Raw genomic sequence first — 20,623 nt, forward strand, 5'->3', positions numbered from 1 at the left:
TGAGCCGCAACTTTAGAGTTCTGAGAAAGAAGATATTCAGATGGAACTCAGTTCAGTTACAAAGTCACTTTTCCCTTCTCATGTCTTTGCCATGAAGACACTTTATCACATGGGCAGATTTTAAGCTTATAATTTATTGCTGTTAGTATCTGGTGTTTCCACTCTTTGAGCCACCTTAAACTTATAATAAGAACCTCAAAGTATTAAAACCACCTGATGAAAACTTGGAGCACTATAGATGCTATCATATTACTAAATTTTCAATTGTTTCATGAAAAGTAGGGTCAGGGAGGAAGGTAAATTTTTTACTTTTAATACACGACCGTAATAGACTTGCAAAGCACAGCCGGTTGTGTGAACTAGTTGAAGATGTTTTGTATTTCAGTATTAGTTGGAGATCTCCATGGCAAGGCGGTAGCGATACTGCCTTTGTGTTTTGGTAGATTGCTGTTCATCTTCCCTGTTCTCTGAAGAGAATGATGCATGATGTGGTGACATCCAGAAGACTTGGAAAATATCGCATTCCTGTCCTTGTTCTGTTAGAATTGTTCCAAGCGTTTACTTTCAAACTAAATAAGAAACAGTAAAACATGCCTGGTAACTAAATCACCTCCGGCACTTGTTTTTGTGGTGCTGCTTTCCAAAATGAACAGTAATTTTCTGTTAACAAATGTTTTCTAGGCAGGAAATCCGACTCAGCATAGCAAATCTTCGATTTTAGCTGTCTTGTAAAGTGAAATGGAGTTAAACAGAGTTCTGTGGGGTTCAGTTGATAACCTGGTAAGGAGAGCTGTGGTTCCACAACAAATACCAGCTGTCGAGTTCTGGTGTACTTGCACGGAGCCACTTCAAGTGTGAGTTATGCCTTCTAGATGGCAGGATTTTTATGGCAGAATGATGGCTTCTGTGTTGATGAAAGAACAGGGAGAACTAAATGATCACAATCCTTATTTCTTTTCTGAATGTACAATTTAATTAAAGACTAGATCTTGCAATTTATGTTGGGGGACAGGGGGGAGTATATCTGCTCGTGACATGTAATGGAGTATTTAAAATTCTAGCGGAACATATGCCATCAGCTTTTCTTGTCATTCTCCGTTGGGAGAGTCGGGATGGAGAACAGCAGGAAGGGGTAGTGTGTGAGGTGGCAGGAGGTAGTGGGCATAGTCTCTGTTCTCCTAGCGCCCTTTCCAAACTGTGTGCTTATTGCCGGGTTTACTGGAATGTGACTGTGTTTCAGGTAAATGGCTCTTTCCCTAAGTGTAGTGAATGGTCCTTCCTGGTCCCTGGATCTTCCAGTCTGGTCGTCCTCTTAGCGTGGTGATGGCATTTTACCAAGCTGACAAGTGCTGAGCTCTGTAGGGTCCTAGACTGAAGTCTCCTTACCGAGAAAATGTCTGAAGGGGAAAAGCCATCACTTAGCTGGCGTTTTATTTCAATAGCTAACACAGTTGCTGTTAAATAAACCTTGTATCTAATTTAAATGTGTCTGGTTTCACTTTCTAGCCACGAGTTCTTTTTATGCCTATGTCAATCAGAATAGAGCTCTTTAAATGACTGGTGATACCTGATTATTCTTCAGACGAGACAGCCGTTTCCTGTGATATAGTATATTTGGGGCTCAGAGGTAGAGGGAAGGAGGACTTTTACCATTACAGATAGTAGTCATAGGTTCTCCACTGTCTGTGTACAGTATTGGTTTGTCTTACTATATAAGCAATCAACTTGCCATTGATAGTTATTTGCTTTACTCAGATGCTAGAAACCTCCATGTTCAGGAAGGCAAATTCCTGTTCTCATGTGCTTTTGGCAAAAGAATTTCCTTATTCTGTTTTTCAGATTTGACAGGGAGGGAGTTGTGAGAGTGTTGCATAGCAAACCTGAAAATATTTCCTGTAATTTATCTAGTTAAAATATTTGAGGATGGGAGGGAAATAAAGAATCAAGAGTTCAAAAAGCCTAGTCACTCCCTCACGTGCCGTATTTTCTTTTATGTGGGACTTTATCGCTGATAATGAATCCCCCTATTTTTGTCTCTACTTGAAGGGTAAGATGTTTGGTTAATGCTCAGGCTTACTTTCTCTAAGCCTTGGTACAGATTGGTTGAACACTGAAAGAAAAGCTACAAGAGAATTTTTATTTAATGCGTAGTAATTTGAGACAGACATTTGGGTTACGTATCTAAGATTGTAGTGCAGTGGGATCACGTAAGTATTTGTAGACCTCTATCTTCCTCGGAGAGGATCCCTCCCCCAGATTCCTTATGCAAAATGAGCTTTCAAAAAGTAGTATGGGGTAAGATTGCTAGACCTCAGAGACCTTGTGTGTAAACTGCTCTCCCACAAAAAGGTAAACAAAAATTGAACTATCCACTGACTCTATAGCCATAATGGTGACATTTTAAAATGTCCAACTGCAGAACAAATTTTTGTTTAGCTCAGTGAAGAATTAATTAGAGTAATTGTTGAACGATCAAAACACTGAAGTAGCAGTTGAACGTACGTGCGTAGGTTTCATGGACACCTAGTGTATTTTGGGTGAATTATGTCAAAATCCTAACAGACAAGGATGGATAAAGCATGGATAAACTAGTGTCCGTGTAAGTTATAAGGAGAGAGACTTGATCCCAGCCTGAAGTAAGAACCTAAAGTAGTAATTATAACTAAACTAATTACTTGGTTATCTTGAAGTTCTTAAGAACACACGTGTTTCTATTGAAGATGGAAAAAGAAATCAAGAGTTCATTTTCTGTGAAGTTAAGTTTCAGAAAACTTTCTGAGTTTAAGTATGATGGTCTAAATGAGCTTTAAGGAGCAGAATCATAACTTTTAAACAATGGAAGTAATATGAAAGAAAATGAGTAATGCTGAAAGTGCATGCAGGAAGAGCCAGAAACTGAACAAAGTTAAAGGTTCTTTGTTCTCAGTTTCTTAACCAAAAATACTGTTTTGCCACCAACTGAATTGATTCTTTCAAGACTGAAAGCACTAGTTCTCCAGAATGCTGCCACGGAATACATTGAAATACTGATTAGTTTATAATACATGTGTAGTAATGCTGGAGGTAGGCTATACGATCTTGTGTATTGTATACGATATGCACAATGTAGTTTTTCAAAGCTTTATATATAAACATAGATGCTTTGTATGTTATATGTAAAAACCATACTATTATGAGCTGAAACGTAAGCTAGATTGCATTTGTGCAGGTGCAGTTTGTTTAGGATAATTGTGGCTTTAAATGTTCACTCTGCTGTATGCAAAAGGAATCTTTCCACCTATATTGCTTATAAACTGCACTTAAGAATTAACTAGGGGAGTCTGTTCTTCAGAACCGGATTGTCTGAAAAAGGAAAAAATTAATAGATGCCCTATCCATTTTTGCAGATTTTATTCTACTTACTGTTGGGTTCTTTTACAGATGGTTACAATTGAATCTTGGATTCGAGGTGGAATTCTAAAATTGGCATACTCTAATTGTTTACCTATAATAGGAGATTTCTGGGTCCAGGGGGAGCAGAAGAGGGATGCAGAAATGTAGATGAGGTGGGTAGGTATATAAGAGTTTGTACAGGTTTTGAGATAAGGTAGTTGGTGTTGTGTAATCACGACTGCTGTCAGACACCTAGTCAGCAAGAAAACTGTTGTCGTTACCAACAAATTATATCCTCCTCTTGAGAAATTAGATAGAAGAAATGTAGGTGGGGGACTGTGATTGGGTAGAGTATCTGAAGGGACCCAATGAATGCAGAAATCTTTAAAAGATGTTTGTATGAGAATACTGTAGAATAATACTGAGCTACTAAAATAAGACTTGGTAAATCGCTATGGGATAATGAAGATACTGTTTTTTTATTTATTTTGAGGAGAGAAAAATAGAAGTAGTTGTAGATGTATTTGAAATAGAGAATTTCAGTGCAGTGCTGAATGAGTGGGAAGTGTCAGTCCTTTATACGTAGAAGGGAATAAATGAGCAGAAGTGCTGCATGCTTGTATAAAGCAGGAAGTGTGTATGCACGTGTGTGAATTGCACACAAAGCGGTGCTGCCATCTCTCCTCGCTCTCTTTGTTTTTGAGACTTGGCTAGTGGAAGGTAAATAAAACTAAAATATTAACATCTGTAGTTGATCACACCTGTTCGAAGATCCTTCTTTCCATTGCCAGCTGGAGACAGGTTCTCCACCTATATAAAAACAGGGAAAAATGTGTTTGTCAGATTTATAGCAACTTAAAAGAACTTGAGCTTAAGTCCTTACTGAGTGTTTGCATTTGTGGGGTTTTCATATGCTTTCTGTGAAGCATCTGCAAAGTGCAGTGCAGTGCAGAGTATTTCTTTGTTTCTATTTTTACGTTAGATCCTTTTAGAGCAAGTGAGGTATGGCCATTTGTAATTGCTCTTAAGGAGGTTTCTATTACTTAAACCCCAGCAATTAAAAGTGTTTCTAATGGTTCTGCTACTTTGAAAGCAGGATGCTATGGTGCACATGGTTCAGAAGGAACAAGTTGGCTGTCAGTGCCATCACTAGAGAGAAGGACTGCAGTAAGAAACGTGCAGGCGATATTAAACTCTGTCTCTTGTTGCCTGTTGTGAAACAGGAATAGTAGACATCTTGTTGTGGACTGAAATTGTATTATTTCACTCTTAACTTTTAATATTGGCTTCCTGCTGTAGCAAGCAAGAACACAACTTTTTCAATAGTTGGGGGGGGGGGGAAATCATTCTTACGAAATTGTTTTTCGAGTCTGACCACTGGTAGTCCTTCCTTACTATTCTTTTGCAGAACACCCCAGATATGGACTTCATGGTTTATGCAACCTGAGTTTTCATTTTAGCAGCTGTGTATTCTAAATGGACAAGTATCATGCAAGATTGGATGCTAAAACCAGTCTGTGCTTTGCTTGTGGTGTAGTGGGTATGTTCCCAGCTATAAGGGATAGGTTTTGGATGCCTTGTAAGGTTAGTATACCTGAGTAAGCCATGTCTTGCAACAAAGAATGATGTACTGTAATCTGTTCTACATAAATGTTTTCTTTTGATGCTAATCCGTTATGTTTAACGGCTGACTCTGACAATGTTTGTTTGCGCGATGGTGGTCTACTCTCCTAGTCTGCTAACTCTTTTGACCGAAATGCTTATCTGGTTAGTCTTATTTAACACCTTTTCCTTAGGAGTGCTTCATTTCTGTACTTGTTTAGTAGACCAGAGAGGACATCACTCCTTTATTTACATAGAAGGAGTCTTCAGAGCACATGGGAAAGCTGCGGACTTTTCTCTCCTTTATCTCTAGTTGTTTCCCTTGTGAGGCAGAAGAGGAGGGAATTGAGTGGAAGGAAGCATATAGCCACTAAGTGTTTGGCTATTTTAGTACCTGAAGCTCTTTTCTCAAACCTATTTTATATCTGTGTGCTACTGAGAAAGCAGGCTGCACAGGTTGCATTCAGTGTCAAAATACTGTATTGCCTAGAGCGTTCCAACGGTGAGAGAAGAGAAGCTGAGGTAGGTTACCTTTACTCTAAACACAGCAAGCTTTTTGCATTGTCAGTGCATCCTATTCTTGTGATGAAAAATATCCCACTGGAAGCCAGCCTCTCTGAAGAGGAGAAACAGAAGTGCACTGAAAAGCTCTTTATATAAGTAGTTTTCAAACTCTAGTTTGCATTCCAGAATTTCACGTCTCATCCTTTTCCAGTAGGCAAAAGAGGAACAGATCTTCAAGTTGTGCTTTATAGGATATGCTCACAATTAATTTTGTAATAGAGAATTTTTAAATAGTAGTAAATACATACCCATTGGTTTGGGGTCTCATACACCTTGAGCAAGTAATGTAGTGGGGTGGGGTTAGTGATGTGACAAGACTCTTTTATAGTCTAATTTTTCCAAAATGTTTAGAAGTTTTTCTTATTGTCATGTTACTCTTGCATTTTAACTTGAGGAATCAGTTAGGATTACATCCCGGCCTTGCTGAAGAATTTTTCTTCTATGTGATGCTTTTGTTTGTTGTTTGTTTTAATGTGGCCTTTGGTGTATGACCCCGTTTTGAAAGTGCAGATTTGGTTGTTTCCTGAAAGTAGAGAGAACTACTGGCATATATGGAAAAAAGATACATCAAGGACAATCTTTAATCTTAGTTTCTGTATCCTTAGTTTCTGTATCTGCACCCCAACCTGCAGTTGCGTAGCCCAAATAGTGAGAGAATTTACGTCTTGATGTATTGAGTGAGAACGTCATGAAAGGGGTGTAGAATGAATCTTGCTAGAGTTGAATTGTGTTGACTTGCCAGTTCCTTCCTTGGGACGTTTTCTCTAATCTTTTAAATATCTCTTAATTTTCTTATTAGTTAATACCATTACTGGAATTTTTAAAGACTAGTCTGTAAGCTGACGGAACAGGACATGTCAATATTTGCCTGGAACCGCATCCTGCAAAACCATGACTGGTTTATCCTGTTAAGACTTTTTTTTTATTATTTTTTAAGATCGGCTCAGTTTTATATTGTAATAAAATGCATATACTGAGCTTTGATTTGAATGGAAGAAAAGTGTGCAGTCAAACAATACATGAAGCTATCTAAGGAAATAGCAGTTAAAATATGGACAATAACTTCCAGTCATGAGTTGCTGTCGGTGCTTTTTTCAGATGTGTGGAGGGAAAAGCTCTCAATTGTTCTGAAGTTGGCTGGTAACTGAATCCATGCTTGTAGGGCCTGACAACAAAACGATTTTTTGTTCATGATTTGCACTCATCTAGGACATGCCAACTACTATGCACAAATAGAACATAATGTATGAGCAGGCCAATATATGTTGCTCAGTTCAGTGAGTTACTAGAAGATCATCATTTATTGTGAAAATAGTTAATATTACAGGTAGAAGCTGCTCAGGGGATTTTAGATTTCTGCGTGAATGAGCAAGATGTAATTACTTCGAGGAAGTACACTCTGCTGTATGTGATGTAGCTATAAGATGTGCAAACTTGGCACAGCTCTTTCTGAATGTTAGTTGAAAGCTTCTCATTAATTTAGTAAGCAATCCTGAGATACTGACTCTGGGGCAAACCTGGGGATGCTTGATAAAAGAAGCAATGGGATTTTCTACTCCTGCTGTTTGCAAATAAAAGTTCTTTTAAAAAAAAAAAAAAAAGTATTCTAATGCTCTCCCCAAAATTCTATTGGATTCCATCTGGCCTCATCATCTTTGCTGTGGTATGGTCATATGTGATTCGAATGTCAAGTAAGTGACTTTCCCTGCCAGGCCATTCAGCAGCTTGCACCACCTTAGTGCTGGTGCGATACTTGTGCCTCATGTGCTCTTTGCAAGGATCAGCACTTCTAGACTTTTCCTGATCATAGCAGACGAGCAAGAATGCAGATGAAACTGTAGAAGGTTTGGCATGTACAGTTTTAGCAAGGTTTCTCTGTTCATTGAACAGCGGGGACAGAAGCCTAGTAAGTAGGGACTGACCTGAAAGAACTGACAGAAATAACATTTGACAAAGCAATCCCCCTGCCCTCTTCTCCCCCCACATTTAGCACTTTTAATCATGTTAGCTCTGCAAGTCATGAAATATTTAAATTATTGATTGAAACAGATGAGTTCAAAGGCAGAAGTGTAATGGCTTCCAAGCTTGGAAATGCATTTAGGTGGTGGGTGTGACTTGATAAATGAGCACATTATTCTAAGTTCTCTTCTTTGGAATTGTTTGTGGAGTATGGAACAGAGTCTCTGAGCTTAGAGAGTTTGTCTTCTCCATTTAAGAAGCGTGCAAGCTGTCTTGCTAGTGCGCAGGTGTGCGTGTGTGGGCAATACTGGAAAAGGGTTAACAGAAGGTTCTTTGGCTCTTGGTCGGTGCTGAGTGCTTAGGTTGAACACTGGTTGGAACTCCTGTCATGTTAAGTCTGTGTTTCTTTTCTACCTTTTTTCAGGTAGCGGTGCTACAGCAGTTGTCCAGGCAGCGCTATGCAAACCCAGGCAAGAACGCGTAGCAATAAAGAGGATCAACTTAGAAAAATGCCAGACCAGTATGGATGAGTTACTTGTAAGTAAATCAGAGGGGAACCTATTGTCAGGAGACAGTCTTCTGTTTTGATCTTGATTTTTTGCTTGGTGTAGGAGTGAGGGTAGGATTTTACGCAGGAGACTAGTGGGGGGAAAAGGACTTAAACTAATCTCCAAGAAATGTGCCCTTGCCCTAAAACATGTCAGACAAATATGTACTTCCTAATGCCACAAAAAGAAGAGGTACAAATTTGAATCCTTTGGGTTAACCAGCTGTTGAGAGCTCTGGGAAGAACCTTAACCCTTGCTTTCTGGAGACTTGGTTTTTGAGAGTTTACTCTCTGGTTGTCTGTTGTTTCTTAATGCTGAGGAAGGGTATATTTTCCTTTATTTAAAGACTGATTAAAAATACAAAGGTAGAAGTTAATAGGTCTCCTTAAAATGTCTAAAGCCCAAAAAAAGGCAAAAACTAGTTGTTGGAATGTTTTTGTAATGATGACATTTTGAGGGGTGGGGCTGGGGTAAGAATGGTTATGTGGTGGTCCACACAAGGAAACTCTTGTTAACGCTAATAACGCACAACATCCAGTAACATCCAATAGGCAGTAACAAACCATATGAAGAATGCTGTTTGGGTCACTGATCAAAGGAGGACGGGACCTGTAGGGTGCCCTTTGTAAAAGGTACTACAAGAGTTTTTCCTCTGCACTGGTTGTAGCAATCCAGACGAAGTTGCAAAGAAATTTAAAAAAAAAAAAAAATTGAAGTTGTTGCTTTCTGTCATTCGTAGTCAGGTTTTTATGAGCCTAATGCTTATTTATGTATAGGCAGCGTAACAAGAATTGAAGGATGCAAAACCATTCTAAAAGTGAGAACACTCTCTTCTGTTCCACAGGTTATACTACTGCCTAGAGACTGTGGGCTTTTTCTAATGCAGAAATTCCTGCCTCTGAAGGAAATGATCTCCTCAGCAGGGAATTGCCAGTTCAAAAGATATCTTGAATTTGATACAGAGGGTATGGTCCATCTAGTTTCTTCAGATAAAATGGATTGTTTACAGTGGAGGACCCAAAATGCTCTTCCCCTGGTGATTGATGGCAATTGCCTTCAGTTTACGTAACAGCTTGTATGGGACATTGTTGTGTTTTCAGAGGGCTGTGGCAGTGAAATCTACCTCTGAAGTAGTGAGGTTTCTGTCCAACTAAACTCAAAACGTAAGTGTAGCTCTGCACTGTGTTTAAAAGAGAACAGCCCAAGGTGAGGCTGTGCATGATGTATTAACATCTACAGCCCATGAAGAGCATTTTCATAAGACTACCAACACTATCATAACGTGATATAAAATGATCAAACTTTTTTTTTTAGCAGAATTCGAACTAATGGTGGGAGTTAAGAATAAAAAACATTATAGCAAGTAAAAACGGGCAAAACTACCAAAACTCCACACAAGATATGCAGGTGATATGGAGACATGGTTACAATTCAATACCATTTTGTACAAGTTACCTTAGCAAGAACCTGGGTGCTCTTTACTGCTGAGATGTCTCCACTGTCTGCCAAATGAGGCAATAGATCTGGAACTTCTGGTCTCACATTGCTTTCTTCTTGTGTAAAGGCAACTGTCTATGCCATCGTTTTTTAATATGAGTCAATATCTGCTTTTCTGTATTCAGATTTTTTTATTATTTGTTAAACTGTATCGATCTGAACATAGATTTTTGGCTCTCTGAGTTCGTAGGACTGCTTTAGGAGGGTAACAAAAAGGCCATGCATGATGTTTATTTATTTTATAGGTGTATACACACACAGGCACACAGACATAACTAAAATTTTTTTTCCCTGAGGGAAAGTATATTTATTCTGACGATTCTAATCTAGAGATTTTTAAGTTTTATTTAAAAAAAAAAAAAAAAAAGATATTCTGGAAAAGGGCATAACTTACCTTCAGAAATGTTGCTATACCTGTACAAACACTTTTATTTCAGTTAATATTTACAGTGCCCCTGGATTTGAGTTTTTTAACATCATTTTTGAATCTGTTCAGTTTTTAGTCACTTATTTTCTGATGAAACAGTTTCTTTGGCATAAGGGTCTTCTAAAACTCTGTTCCCCAAACATGCTGTTTTGTAAAATCCTGCTGATAAGTGCTTGCGGAGGATGTGCAAAGTCACTCTTGAGAATTTCTCACCTATGTGGTCTTTAGAGAAATGGAAATGCAACAAGCCTGATGCTCACATAAGCAGACTTAGGATTTGGGCTGTTGTCAATTAAAACAGAAGGGCAATAGGGGAGGGAGTTTAAATAATACCACGGTTACTTAAACTGCCATACTCTGAAATTCAGTACTCTGTTTCCTGCATTGTCTGTGTTCTCACTGTTGTAAGCTAAATGTAGCTTAACTCCACAAACCTGGGAAAAAGTTCCTGTCTTTGATGTTATCCTGACTGGATATCTTGCCTCATCCCCTTATCCCCAGTCTTAAAAAGAAATAAAATTTGCAGAATAGCTTATTCTCTGAGCTTTAGGAAAGATGATAAGCTCAGAAGAGCATGAGTAAAATGCTGGTTTGAACTACTTCTTAATGTTCACTTCAGCAGTAATCCTACGGTACATTCTCGTATATACTATCTTTTAGACAGTGAACAAATGCTATCTGTTATTAAGGAGGAACTCTTGTATCCATGTGCAGGCTTGGCTGATACAATGGAGTACTTCAGATAAATATGAAACTCATGAAGCTGTTCAATAAAAGTAAAATGAAGGAGGAAGCTTTTATCCAAAGGCCCTGACAGACCTATTGCTAGATAATTGTCTCTCAACAATAAACTTTATTAAAAACTGTTTGAAATTCTGCTCTGGGTAGGCTCCTTGAAAGAGCCCCTTGCATTTTATGGCCAATCCCACAAAAGTGCCAGATTCTGGGTGCCCATGAATTAGGTCCTCAAGAAATACAAGCACAAGAAAACCACCTACCTGTTCACTTGCGTGAACAGGTCTCGGCCCTGCTCGTGAATACTACAAGTTAGCACTGCCAGCAAAAATAATTGTCTCACAGCTGCTCATTAGTATGTCACCTACCCTTATGCTGACACATGTCTTTGTGTGGCCTATCCATGAAACTGGATCAGAAATAACCTGGCCAAAGAGAAGTTAACTTTTAACCTGGGCATGCGTCCTGATGCAGTTCACAAACAGTTGTGCTAGTGCGAAGGAGGGAGCAGCGCAGAAGCAGAAAGATGAGGGAGAGATTTTAAATAAGTGCCACTATGGCTTTGGTGCTGTCAAATGTCTAAAGTAAGTGAAGTGAATGTGAAGAGTAGTCCTAGCTGTTCTCTGGATATCCTACTATAAACTGACAGTATTATTTTAGGTGAATGATTTCTCTCTCACCTGTGCATATCCTAGACCTCAGCCAAATAGGTGAAGGTGGAGGTTTACCATTAAGTAAATTGTGTGAGATGTGGTATCTGGAATTGAAGGTGTAAACTGATACTTTCTCAATTGAATTATAATCCCATATCTCCCATGGACTGTTTTTCATTTGATTTTGTTTTGCAAAGACTTTATTTGAAAAAGTCACCAAAGCTGAGGCCTGAAGTGTCTTCGGACCTTGTTACTGTGATTGCTCAATTTTTGCTGCCAATTGATGTGGGCAGCCAAAATATTCAAAGCACTCTTCCGTTAAAGATTGTGAAGCTTGCTTCAGACAGCTAGTTATATTTCTGCCGTGTTCATGTGTGTCTAAAACGGATGAGATGCATCTTTGCCCAGTAGTGACAAGTAGACTTTGTGCGCCGTTGTGATGTTTCCAGCGTAGGAAAACAATAAAACAATGTAAGAAATGAAATAGCAATGTAGAGTGAGAGTGTTACAGTTAGGATTTGATATGGAAAGCTGAATTAAAATCTTGAGTAGTTTGACTTGAGTTTAAGCTGGCACATCTGCTGGGAAGGGAAAATGTGTCCCAAATTTCTTTTCCACTATTTTCCCCCTACTTTCTCCCACTAAAAAAATGTTATTTTGCAAATTGATCGGTTGGGCTCATTGCATGGCTACACAGACATTCCTCCTTGTGTAGTTCAGGGCTGAGAAGCAGTCTAGGGAGGAGGACTTTTGACAACAGGACTGGCTGAGATATGTGTCATACTACAGTGTGACTTAGTAATTACCAAAAAGCATGATGAGATTAAATCAAGGTCTTTAATGCAATAATTAATGTTGTATTGGAAAGCTGCTGTGGTGTGATCTCAAGTGCGTTGCAAATAACCGACAAAGTCTTTAAAAACATGCACTGAAATAAGGCTGAAAGTTGAAAATGGCATCTGTGGCAGCTTTAATCAATCTAATTGGGATGGCCAGAGTCCCTGTCTTTTCAGGGAACGAGGGGAGGTGGAATAATTAGTTTTCAGCTGTATTGGCTTGCTGACTGGCTTGCATGTCCTCCGGCTCCAGAGCTGGAGAAGGGCCACGTGGCTGGTGACAGAGAGGCAGAGGGCGATAGGACTGTGGTAGTTTGAGTTGCTGACGCCAAACCCTCAGGTACAAAGGAGGCCTAAAGGCCTCTACAGAGAGAATTCAAAGCAATGCATATTTGCCTGAAAGGTGTTAGAAAAAAAATCTATGTTAAACAGTGAGTAGAAGAGAACTCTACTTGAACTAAAAAATACAAGGCCTTCATTCTTAATGTGTACAGCTGTGCTGTGTCATAGATGGTGTTACTTGGCAGTGCCATGTCATGCATCTGTTGGTGACTGTATGTTCCTCAACTCGATTGTTTCCTCTGGCTTTTCCTCTCAATCTGTAACGTTACTTTTTCCTCTTGCACTCCTGTCTGCTTATTTGGCTCTGTGGTGTCCACCTGTCCATCTAAGCAGTAAGCAGAGCCAGTGATGCAGTCCATCTGTCCTACAGCCTCTTTTCTTCTTCTTTCCCTTCTGCCCCCATTCTACTGTTTCTAAATCACTTTTGAACAGGAGAGGCAATAGGTTTTGATCTTTCCTCAAGTTCTGTTATCCAGCCTGTGCCCCCACCTTCAGCTCTTGGAGACTCTTCATTCTTCATTGCTCACTCTGAACTTGGAACTTTAACAATAATTTCTCTGTTGCTCTAAGAAGAAAATTGATGCAGATATGTTTATATCTCCTGGCCAAACCTCCCTTGTGTTCCTTGCGATGTGTTTTGTCTTGCATGTAGATTTATAGGTAAATTGAAATGTTTTGGTGCCTTAATGCATATTTTGTGCTTATTTCAGTACTGTTACAGAAATCGATTAAACTTTCACTTTACTCGAGCAGAACTGACAGCTGGCCATATTATGCTGGGCTTTGTATTTCTTGCAGAAAGAAATTCAAGCAATGAGTCAATGCAATCACCCCAATGTGGTGACCTATTACACGTCTTTTGTGGTGAAGGATGAGCTTTGGCTAGTTATGAAGCTGTTAAGTGGGGGTAAGTTACTGTTTTTACCTGTTCAGTTGCAAGGAATATATTTGAATTCTATAATGTTTGTACCTTATTTGAGCTAAGTGACCTACACCAAGCAAGGAAGAAGAGAGAGAGAGACTGTATTGGGATGAACCTTGAGAGAAAGGCATGCTAAATAACATAGTAGGAATGTGTGAGCTTAAAAAGTTTATGTATGTATATTGATATTGCATACAAAGAATTACTGAGATAAATTCTCTTGCTTTAATAACTGTAGTTTTATACTCTGAATCAATATATTAACGTTTTGTGTTAAGGTTGTGTAGGGAAAACTATTCTGAAGAGAATTTAGTCACTTTGGCCAGCTGTATTCAAAAAACACTTTGGCCAGCGTATTTTTTTTTTTTGAGTTACAAATTCATTCTGTCATTGTAAAAAAAATGCACATATTTCTAACTTTATAATGGGCTTTTCTCATTCTTTACCCAAGGAAGAACTATTTCTAGGAGAGGTGTTATACGTATCACATCTTTTTTATTGCTTAAAAAACTAACCAAACACACGTGAGAATTTTTATGATGGTTAACGGTATAAAAATCTTACCTAGTTCTGGGAGAGGAAAAAGGGACTGAACTGAATGTGTTTGTGATTTAGAAAATGAGGCTTCAAAATAAGATGTGGCAGTCTTGGTTGCTACATGATGTTCTTCAAGATTAGTCTTCATGGCAAGAGACTTCTGCACCATCACACTCAGACAGCAAGAATGGGAAGTGCTCATAAAATAACACTGTGTTACTTTGTATTTGGTTGAATTTGAGGACTATTGAGCCGTGTTCTGTACAATTAATAACCATCAAAGCAGTTACAGGCGCTGAGAAACCAGTGACCTGGGACAGGAGCTTACTGTTAACTGTTAGAAAATGTTTGTATAAAAGAAAATATTGCCATTAGGCTCCTAGAAATTATTAAGAACTGAAATTCACTGTCAAACTGCATGTTGCTAGGGATGCAGTCATCACCTTGTTCCAGTCCTGCAGCAGCATGTTTAGCTTGGGTGGTAAGCTCTTGAACCATAATATAAGCTGGATCATAAACCAGAACCGGTTCACTGTGCTTGTTTGTTTAAACGTGGGATACTTCTGAGTTTTTAATAGATGATAGCTTAGCAATCTGTTAGCACTGCTATCTTTCTAATGGAATATTGAGTGTTAGAGTATTCTTGATGACACATTGCTTTGCTTCTCCATTTAACCAGGTAGTTGCGTGCTTTATTCTGAGAGGTAATTAGTTGAGGCCTTTGCACATGCATGCAAAGATTTAAATTGGAGTAGCAGGGAAAGAATAAAGAAATATTATGTAACTTTCGTAAGAATCCAGTATGATAGTGCTGTATACATGCTTTTTATTTTCTCGCCTGGATCTTCAACATAGGTTCAATGCTTGATATCATAAAGTATATTGTCAACAGAGGAGAACACAAAAGCGGTGTCCTTGAAGAACCCATAATAGCAACAATACTTAAAGAAGTTTTGGAGGGGTTAGACTACCTGCACAGGAATGGGCAAATTCACAGGTAGGAACATAAATACAATGAAAAGCATTTTCAAGGTTGCATCTATAGTTTGCACTTGATACAATTTGCTTGGCCAAGTACTGCAGCTTACCAGTATCGCCTCTTTCACGTACTGTAAATGTGATCAGTAATGGTCAAATGATAATGCTCATGCAGATACTGTACCACAGTTTGTCACTAGTACTTTGCACTTATCTATCTGATCTTTATCCTATTTATTTCCTTCATAGTTAAGATAGGTCTGTGCTGTGCGAAGTCTGTGAAAACTGTGGTCTGTATTGCTATGGCTGCTGGTACTCCAAATATCTAATCTGAATTTAATGCACGTGACGAGTTTTCTGTCTTGTGTGTCATGTTGCACAGTAAGCCCGTAATCTTGGTCGCTCAGGTACTGCTGTGTAGGTGTGAACTTTATTTCTTCCTGATAATCAGTAGAGTCTAATACAATTTTACAGACCTTTCTTTATGACCATGCTTGAAGCAGGTCTGATGCTATGGAAACAGATGTTGGCATATATGCATCTAGTGATTGTTCTTTCTTCACTGACTTCCCCAGTATAAACTATGCAGGTCCCTCAGGCTGATCTGTACGTGTCTGCTGTAGTGATCCACAGGCTGTTTCTGCTGGATGCTGGAAATGCTGTACTTTGACTTACCTAATTAGTTTTACTGAGGTGAATTTGCCTTTTAAGGGAGGGGTGCCTACAACAGGCTCTCTGTTTTGAGCGCTGGCCTTTTACAAGAGAATGTTTTAAACAAAAAGCAGAGTCATTGCAGCCAAAACCCTGAGAATTGAGGTAGTGCAGATGCAGCTCAGTAATGGCTCTTTGTGTGTACTACTTATGTCCCGTCTCATAAGTGAACTGCCTGTGCTGTAAATCAAGAAATGTTTCCTGCTTTTGCAGAGAGAAAATTGAGATAAATGGAGAAATAAAGAAAAATAATCTTGACTTCTGGTCTGGAACACCAAAGATCTGCCACAAGCCTTAGTTTGTAGTCTTCTGTTAAGCTGGTATTATTGCGAAAGGGGTGTTCATTAGTTTTCAAGGATAACAGAACCCTTTGAGATCAGAGTTGGGAATTCCCCTTGTCTTTTAAAGCAGCCTAAAAAGATTAGAAGACAGATAACCATTTGTTACATCTACGACTTCTGTTTTATAAAACATCTGACTTATAAACTGTGCCGTACCACAGAAGTCCTGTTCAAAACAATACAGTGTGCATTTCTTTTCCCATTTACTTTGTAGACAAAAGCTGTGCTAGTTCAAGGGAAGCAATATCAGGTGGTATTTGCCATTGGAGATTCTATTTCTAAAATGGCTGAGGAATTTTATTTTAATTAATTCTTTTTAAAAGAAGAAGGTGATGTTACTTTTCAATAGCAGTGGTCTTAATTATTTTCAGTAAATCTTGGAAAGATTACTTTTTTTGCCGTTCAAATTTGTAATGTATATGATGTCTTCTGAATGAAAGAATTAGCCTGTACATTATAAATGGGACTTACCTTTCCCTTAAAAAGGGAAGGCTTGCAAGCCAGAAAGGTTTATGCTTAACTTTATGCGTGTAAGCAGTGAGTTAAATGGACAGAGAGTTGAATTTTAAGCACCGGGTGAACTTTTGACAGATTCAGCTTTATGTAAGTTTTCATAATGGTACCCTATAGCAAAATGTATTTGCTATTCTAGAGTTTTAATAACTTCATCGATATCCACAGTATATTTACCTTTCTTGAAGATGGATCATCAGAATGCTTTATGGAAGAGGTCAGAGAAGGCAATTTTTTTCAGATTTTCTTTTTCATAAGTTGTATAGTTGGATGTTAGAACATGTTAATTCTATAAAGCTTTGAAACAATTTGTGAGAATACATTGATAAAAGCAAGTAAAACGGAGTTTGAACCTAAATATTTCTGTTCTGACCATCTTTCTCTGAACTCTGCTTGTTTCATGTCAAAGCTGAATTTGAGTCTCTTTATACAAAAAAGATAGTATTTGTGAAAGTTTGAGTTCAACACGCTGTTTTATTGTAAAGCAGTTGCATTCTATGCTTCAGTTTCTTTTTCTGCCTTTTTGAAATATCAGATGGTAATGTGAGGTTAATTAATATGTGCGGTTGCTTTTTGTTATCTCTTTTTCTTTTTTCCTTTTTTTCCTTTAACGTAGAATGTGCACCTATATGCATTTTATACCTGAAAGTAATTCCTTACTTGTGTGTTCTAGGGATTTGAAGGCTGGCAACATTCTTCTGGGTGAAGATGGCTCTGTACAAATAGCAGGTAAAAGCAGTAGTGAAAGCGTAATGGCGAAGTAAAAGAAAAGGAGAGCTGAAGCTGGTTTAGGAGCAAGGGGGATACCTCTAGAAAACTCTTCTGTTGGCTTTTAGTGGTTCTCTCTGCAATGTAGTAGTTTCTTCTGCAAGTTGTCCTATTTCACATTTCAGGATGCTTAGCTAATGATAAATGCTTCAGAAATGATTTGATGTTTTTCAGTGGCCCATCAAATGTATCAGGATACGTTTTTATGTCCTCTTAATGTTTCCTTTTCAATTGTCCATGTATCTTAAAAAACTCGCAAAGGATGCGTTTTTGTTCAACTTTGTTTCATGAATTATTTCAGCAGGTAATTCTACTAGCTCTTGGAGAGTCAGATGTCCGTGTTAAAGTATGTACAGCCTGTCATGATGACCTTGGCTATAACTCTTCAGTTTTATGCACAGCTGGCTATTGAATCTGCACATTCTCTGCATGCCCACAGAAATGTTTGGAAAAGATTTGGTTAAGAATAGCCACAGCCTTGGCCTCAGATCCTCAAGCCGGAGGCAGGTGCAAGATTTATCAGGGACAATTGTTTTTGAAGCCTAAGCCTTCCTTGGCCAACCCCACTCTCATGGGAGCTCGAGGCTTTACCTCTCTCCCAGCCCTAACCTTAACCCTAACCATAGATTTTGGCTTCTGCTGCTCCTGAGACTAAGATCTACAGCCATGGTTGAGGTGAGAAAGTTCTTAGGGGGAGAAATGTTTTTGCAGCCTGTACCTGCCTTTGGCAGCCCCTTTGCAACCCAGCTCCCACAGAAGCTTGAGATTTTTGTCCTCTTTCCGAATGGTAACCCTAACCCGCACCCTGGACCTTGGCTTCAGCTGCAAGAGCCCCAGCACTTGCCAAGGTGGAAAAGTTGTCAGATGAGAAATGGTTTTGCAGCCTACCCCTTCCATTGGCAGCCTCTTTGCAGCCCTGCTCCTTTGGAGGCTCCAGGCTTTGCCCCTCTCCCCACACTAATGCTCACCTTAGATTTTTGGCCTTGCCTGGGGCTTGGCCAAGTGCCCAAGCCCTGGCTGAGGAGAAATAGATGTCGGGGGGAAAATGTTTTTGCTGCTTATCTGGGTGGCCCCTTTGCTCCACTTACATTAATCTGAAAATGCTTACTAACACAGTTAAATCATGGCTGTTCATTAAATCTATTTGTTCTTTGGTCTTAGCTGTGGTTTTTAGTGCCTAATGCTGTTGAGTTCGGCTCTTTCCTTGTCATGCATTTCCCTTTTCTTTTATGGAACTTCTCAGTAATACTTCCAGTCTCTTATGTTTGTTATAGGAAGCCAGTCAGTACAGGTCTTGTCTCTTTTTTTTTTTTTTTTTTTTAAACAACCTATATTTATGGAAGCTATCTGTGTGGAGAAACAAAAATCTTTTGGTTTTTATTGAGTAGCTACCAAACCATTCTCTCTGTAAACGTACAGCTGTGTTTTATTAGCATTACAGTGAAAGGTTTACTTGAGTTAGTTAAATACTCATTACGTTTTTCTCCATGCGGTGTTGCAATATTTCTTTTTGAAGCTTATGCAAGAAGGTTTTCTGCTTTTCTATTTGATCAGGTTTCCCCCTTCATTTATATTTGTCATTTGTGATCCTTCTCAAAATGAATGTTATGTTGAGAGGGAAGAACAGTGGTGGAGGGAGGAGCAAAGGTTAAGCCAGAATTTCAGCTGCAATATCTCAGTTCCTGAAAGGTCCATTAAACAATTGTACAATACAAGCTATTTATCTTTGGAACTGAAAGGACCATCATTTTTTTTCATATGGCTCCTTGATTTATTCATTCATTTATTTGTTTCTGATTTCTACTTATACAGATTTTCCTCATATGCAGTAGTTCCTCTCCAGAAAAAATGTTACTAATTACCACTATTATTTTTAGTTGATATTTCTGGGGCTGTTCATGCATGCCTTTCAAAAATACAAACAAACCCCCTCTAAGCCATATCTTACAGATTTTGGGGGGGGGAAAAATGGTATAGATATTCATCAGACAAACTGCAGGGAAAGTTAATGAATATGTATTGTTTGAAGCTTGCTTCTTAACTGTCTACTGTATGTCTATGTTTTATGGAAGCAGAAAAGATTCAGAAAGAATTTGAATCTGTAGTGCAGGTAATAAACAGGTTTACTTTCCACAAAGCAGATGTTAACGGTAAAGCTGTGACTGTTGAACTCTAGCCCCAAACCTGGAGCACAAAGACTATTTGAAATGCACAGTATGATGTGGCCAGTGGGGAGTGACAGTGTGGACTCAGCATGCCTGTCCAGTATTTCTGGAACAGATTCTTTTTGTGATTATACTGCTTTGGACTATCTTTTTAAAAAAAAAAAAAAAAAAAAATTCCTCTCTGTAAGGATGCCTGGATAAATGTGAGTAAATACTTCAGTTATGTAATCTCTGCTGATAACTTAAGAAAAATAGTATAGCCAAGGCAGTTTAAGAATTACTGACTGAAAAGGAAATGGATAGGATATTATTTTAAGGGCTAAGAATACACTACTTGAAAATGTATACGTGTTCTTTGAGCACTTATCTGCCAGCAAAATGTGTCTCAGATGTAAAAGTGTATTGCCACCAGCAGTCTAGTGACATAAAATCTCTTTTGGTCCAGAAGCGACCCAAATTAGTACTTTATCATCGCAAATTCATCGGACTTGTCTCTCTGTTATATGAATAGAATGGTAAATGAATAGAAGGAACTCTAAATTCCAAGTACTTCCATGAAAAAATGTGGAATAATATTTTTTTGTGTGTATTTTGTTTTCTGAAGTTAGCTGATTCCTGAGGAGAAGAACATGTAAATGTGATGCTTTAAGTTGAGGTTTTTTGATCTCAAGAGAACTTCTCAGAAAGATCACTTTGAGCGACGTTTTTTAATCACGTCCTAAAAATAAATCAGTGACCTTTTTTTTGTATTTATTGAGATATATCAAACAATAGGGAAAACAATAGGAAAACAATAGGAAAAATACAATTTTTTAAACAGGTGTACAGTAAAATACTTCAATCCGATTAGGTTGTGAATAGTGCAGGATCTAAAATATTCCTCATATAACTCAATTTAAAATTACAGCATTTCTCCTTACTTTGGTAATCTGCTTGTCTTTGTTCCCTTTGTCTCCTCCCTCCCTCCCTCCTTCCCGTATATGGCTGTCACTAAAATAGTGACAGTTTAAGAGAACACTTAACACTTTATTGTTGTTTATTTGGAAAAGTCTATGTATGTCGTTGTCTACCTTTTAAAAAAAAATTGATCAGTTTGATAGTCTCTGATTTCTCAAATCTACGTAGGTAATTAACTGTGTATTGAGAGAGAGAG

The 20,623-nt window shown here is 38.4% G+C and overlaps 1 protein-coding gene across 4 annotated transcripts in view; it reads left to right on the plus strand.

The window, feature by feature from the left end:
- The window catches only part of STK39 (serine/threonine kinase 39), a 148,136-nt gene that overhangs the window by 51,362 nt on the left and 76,151 nt on the right, over positions 1-20,623 (plus strand). For 3 of the 4 annotated variants that reach the window (XM_009666060.2, XM_009666075.2, XM_068948690.1), the window contains 4 exons: positions 7,922-8,034; positions 13,334-13,442; positions 14,850-14,991; positions 17,211-17,266. In XM_009666060.2, the coding sequence (XP_009664355.1) occupies positions 7,922-8,034; positions 13,334-13,442; positions 14,850-14,991; positions 17,211-17,266 (420 nt within the window). Of the gene's footprint in view, positions 1-7,921; positions 8,035-8,889; positions 9,011-13,333; positions 13,443-14,849; positions 14,992-17,210; positions 17,267-20,623 lie in introns of all 4 variants that reach the window. The other variant, XM_068948692.1, reaches the window with a different exon arrangement.

Source organism: Struthio camelus, chromosome 6, assembly GCF_040807025.1.
Source record: "Struthio camelus isolate bStrCam1 chromosome 6, bStrCam1.hap1, whole genome shotgun sequence".
Lineage (NCBI taxonomy): Eukaryota > Metazoa > Chordata > Aves > Struthioniformes > Struthionidae > Struthio > Struthio camelus.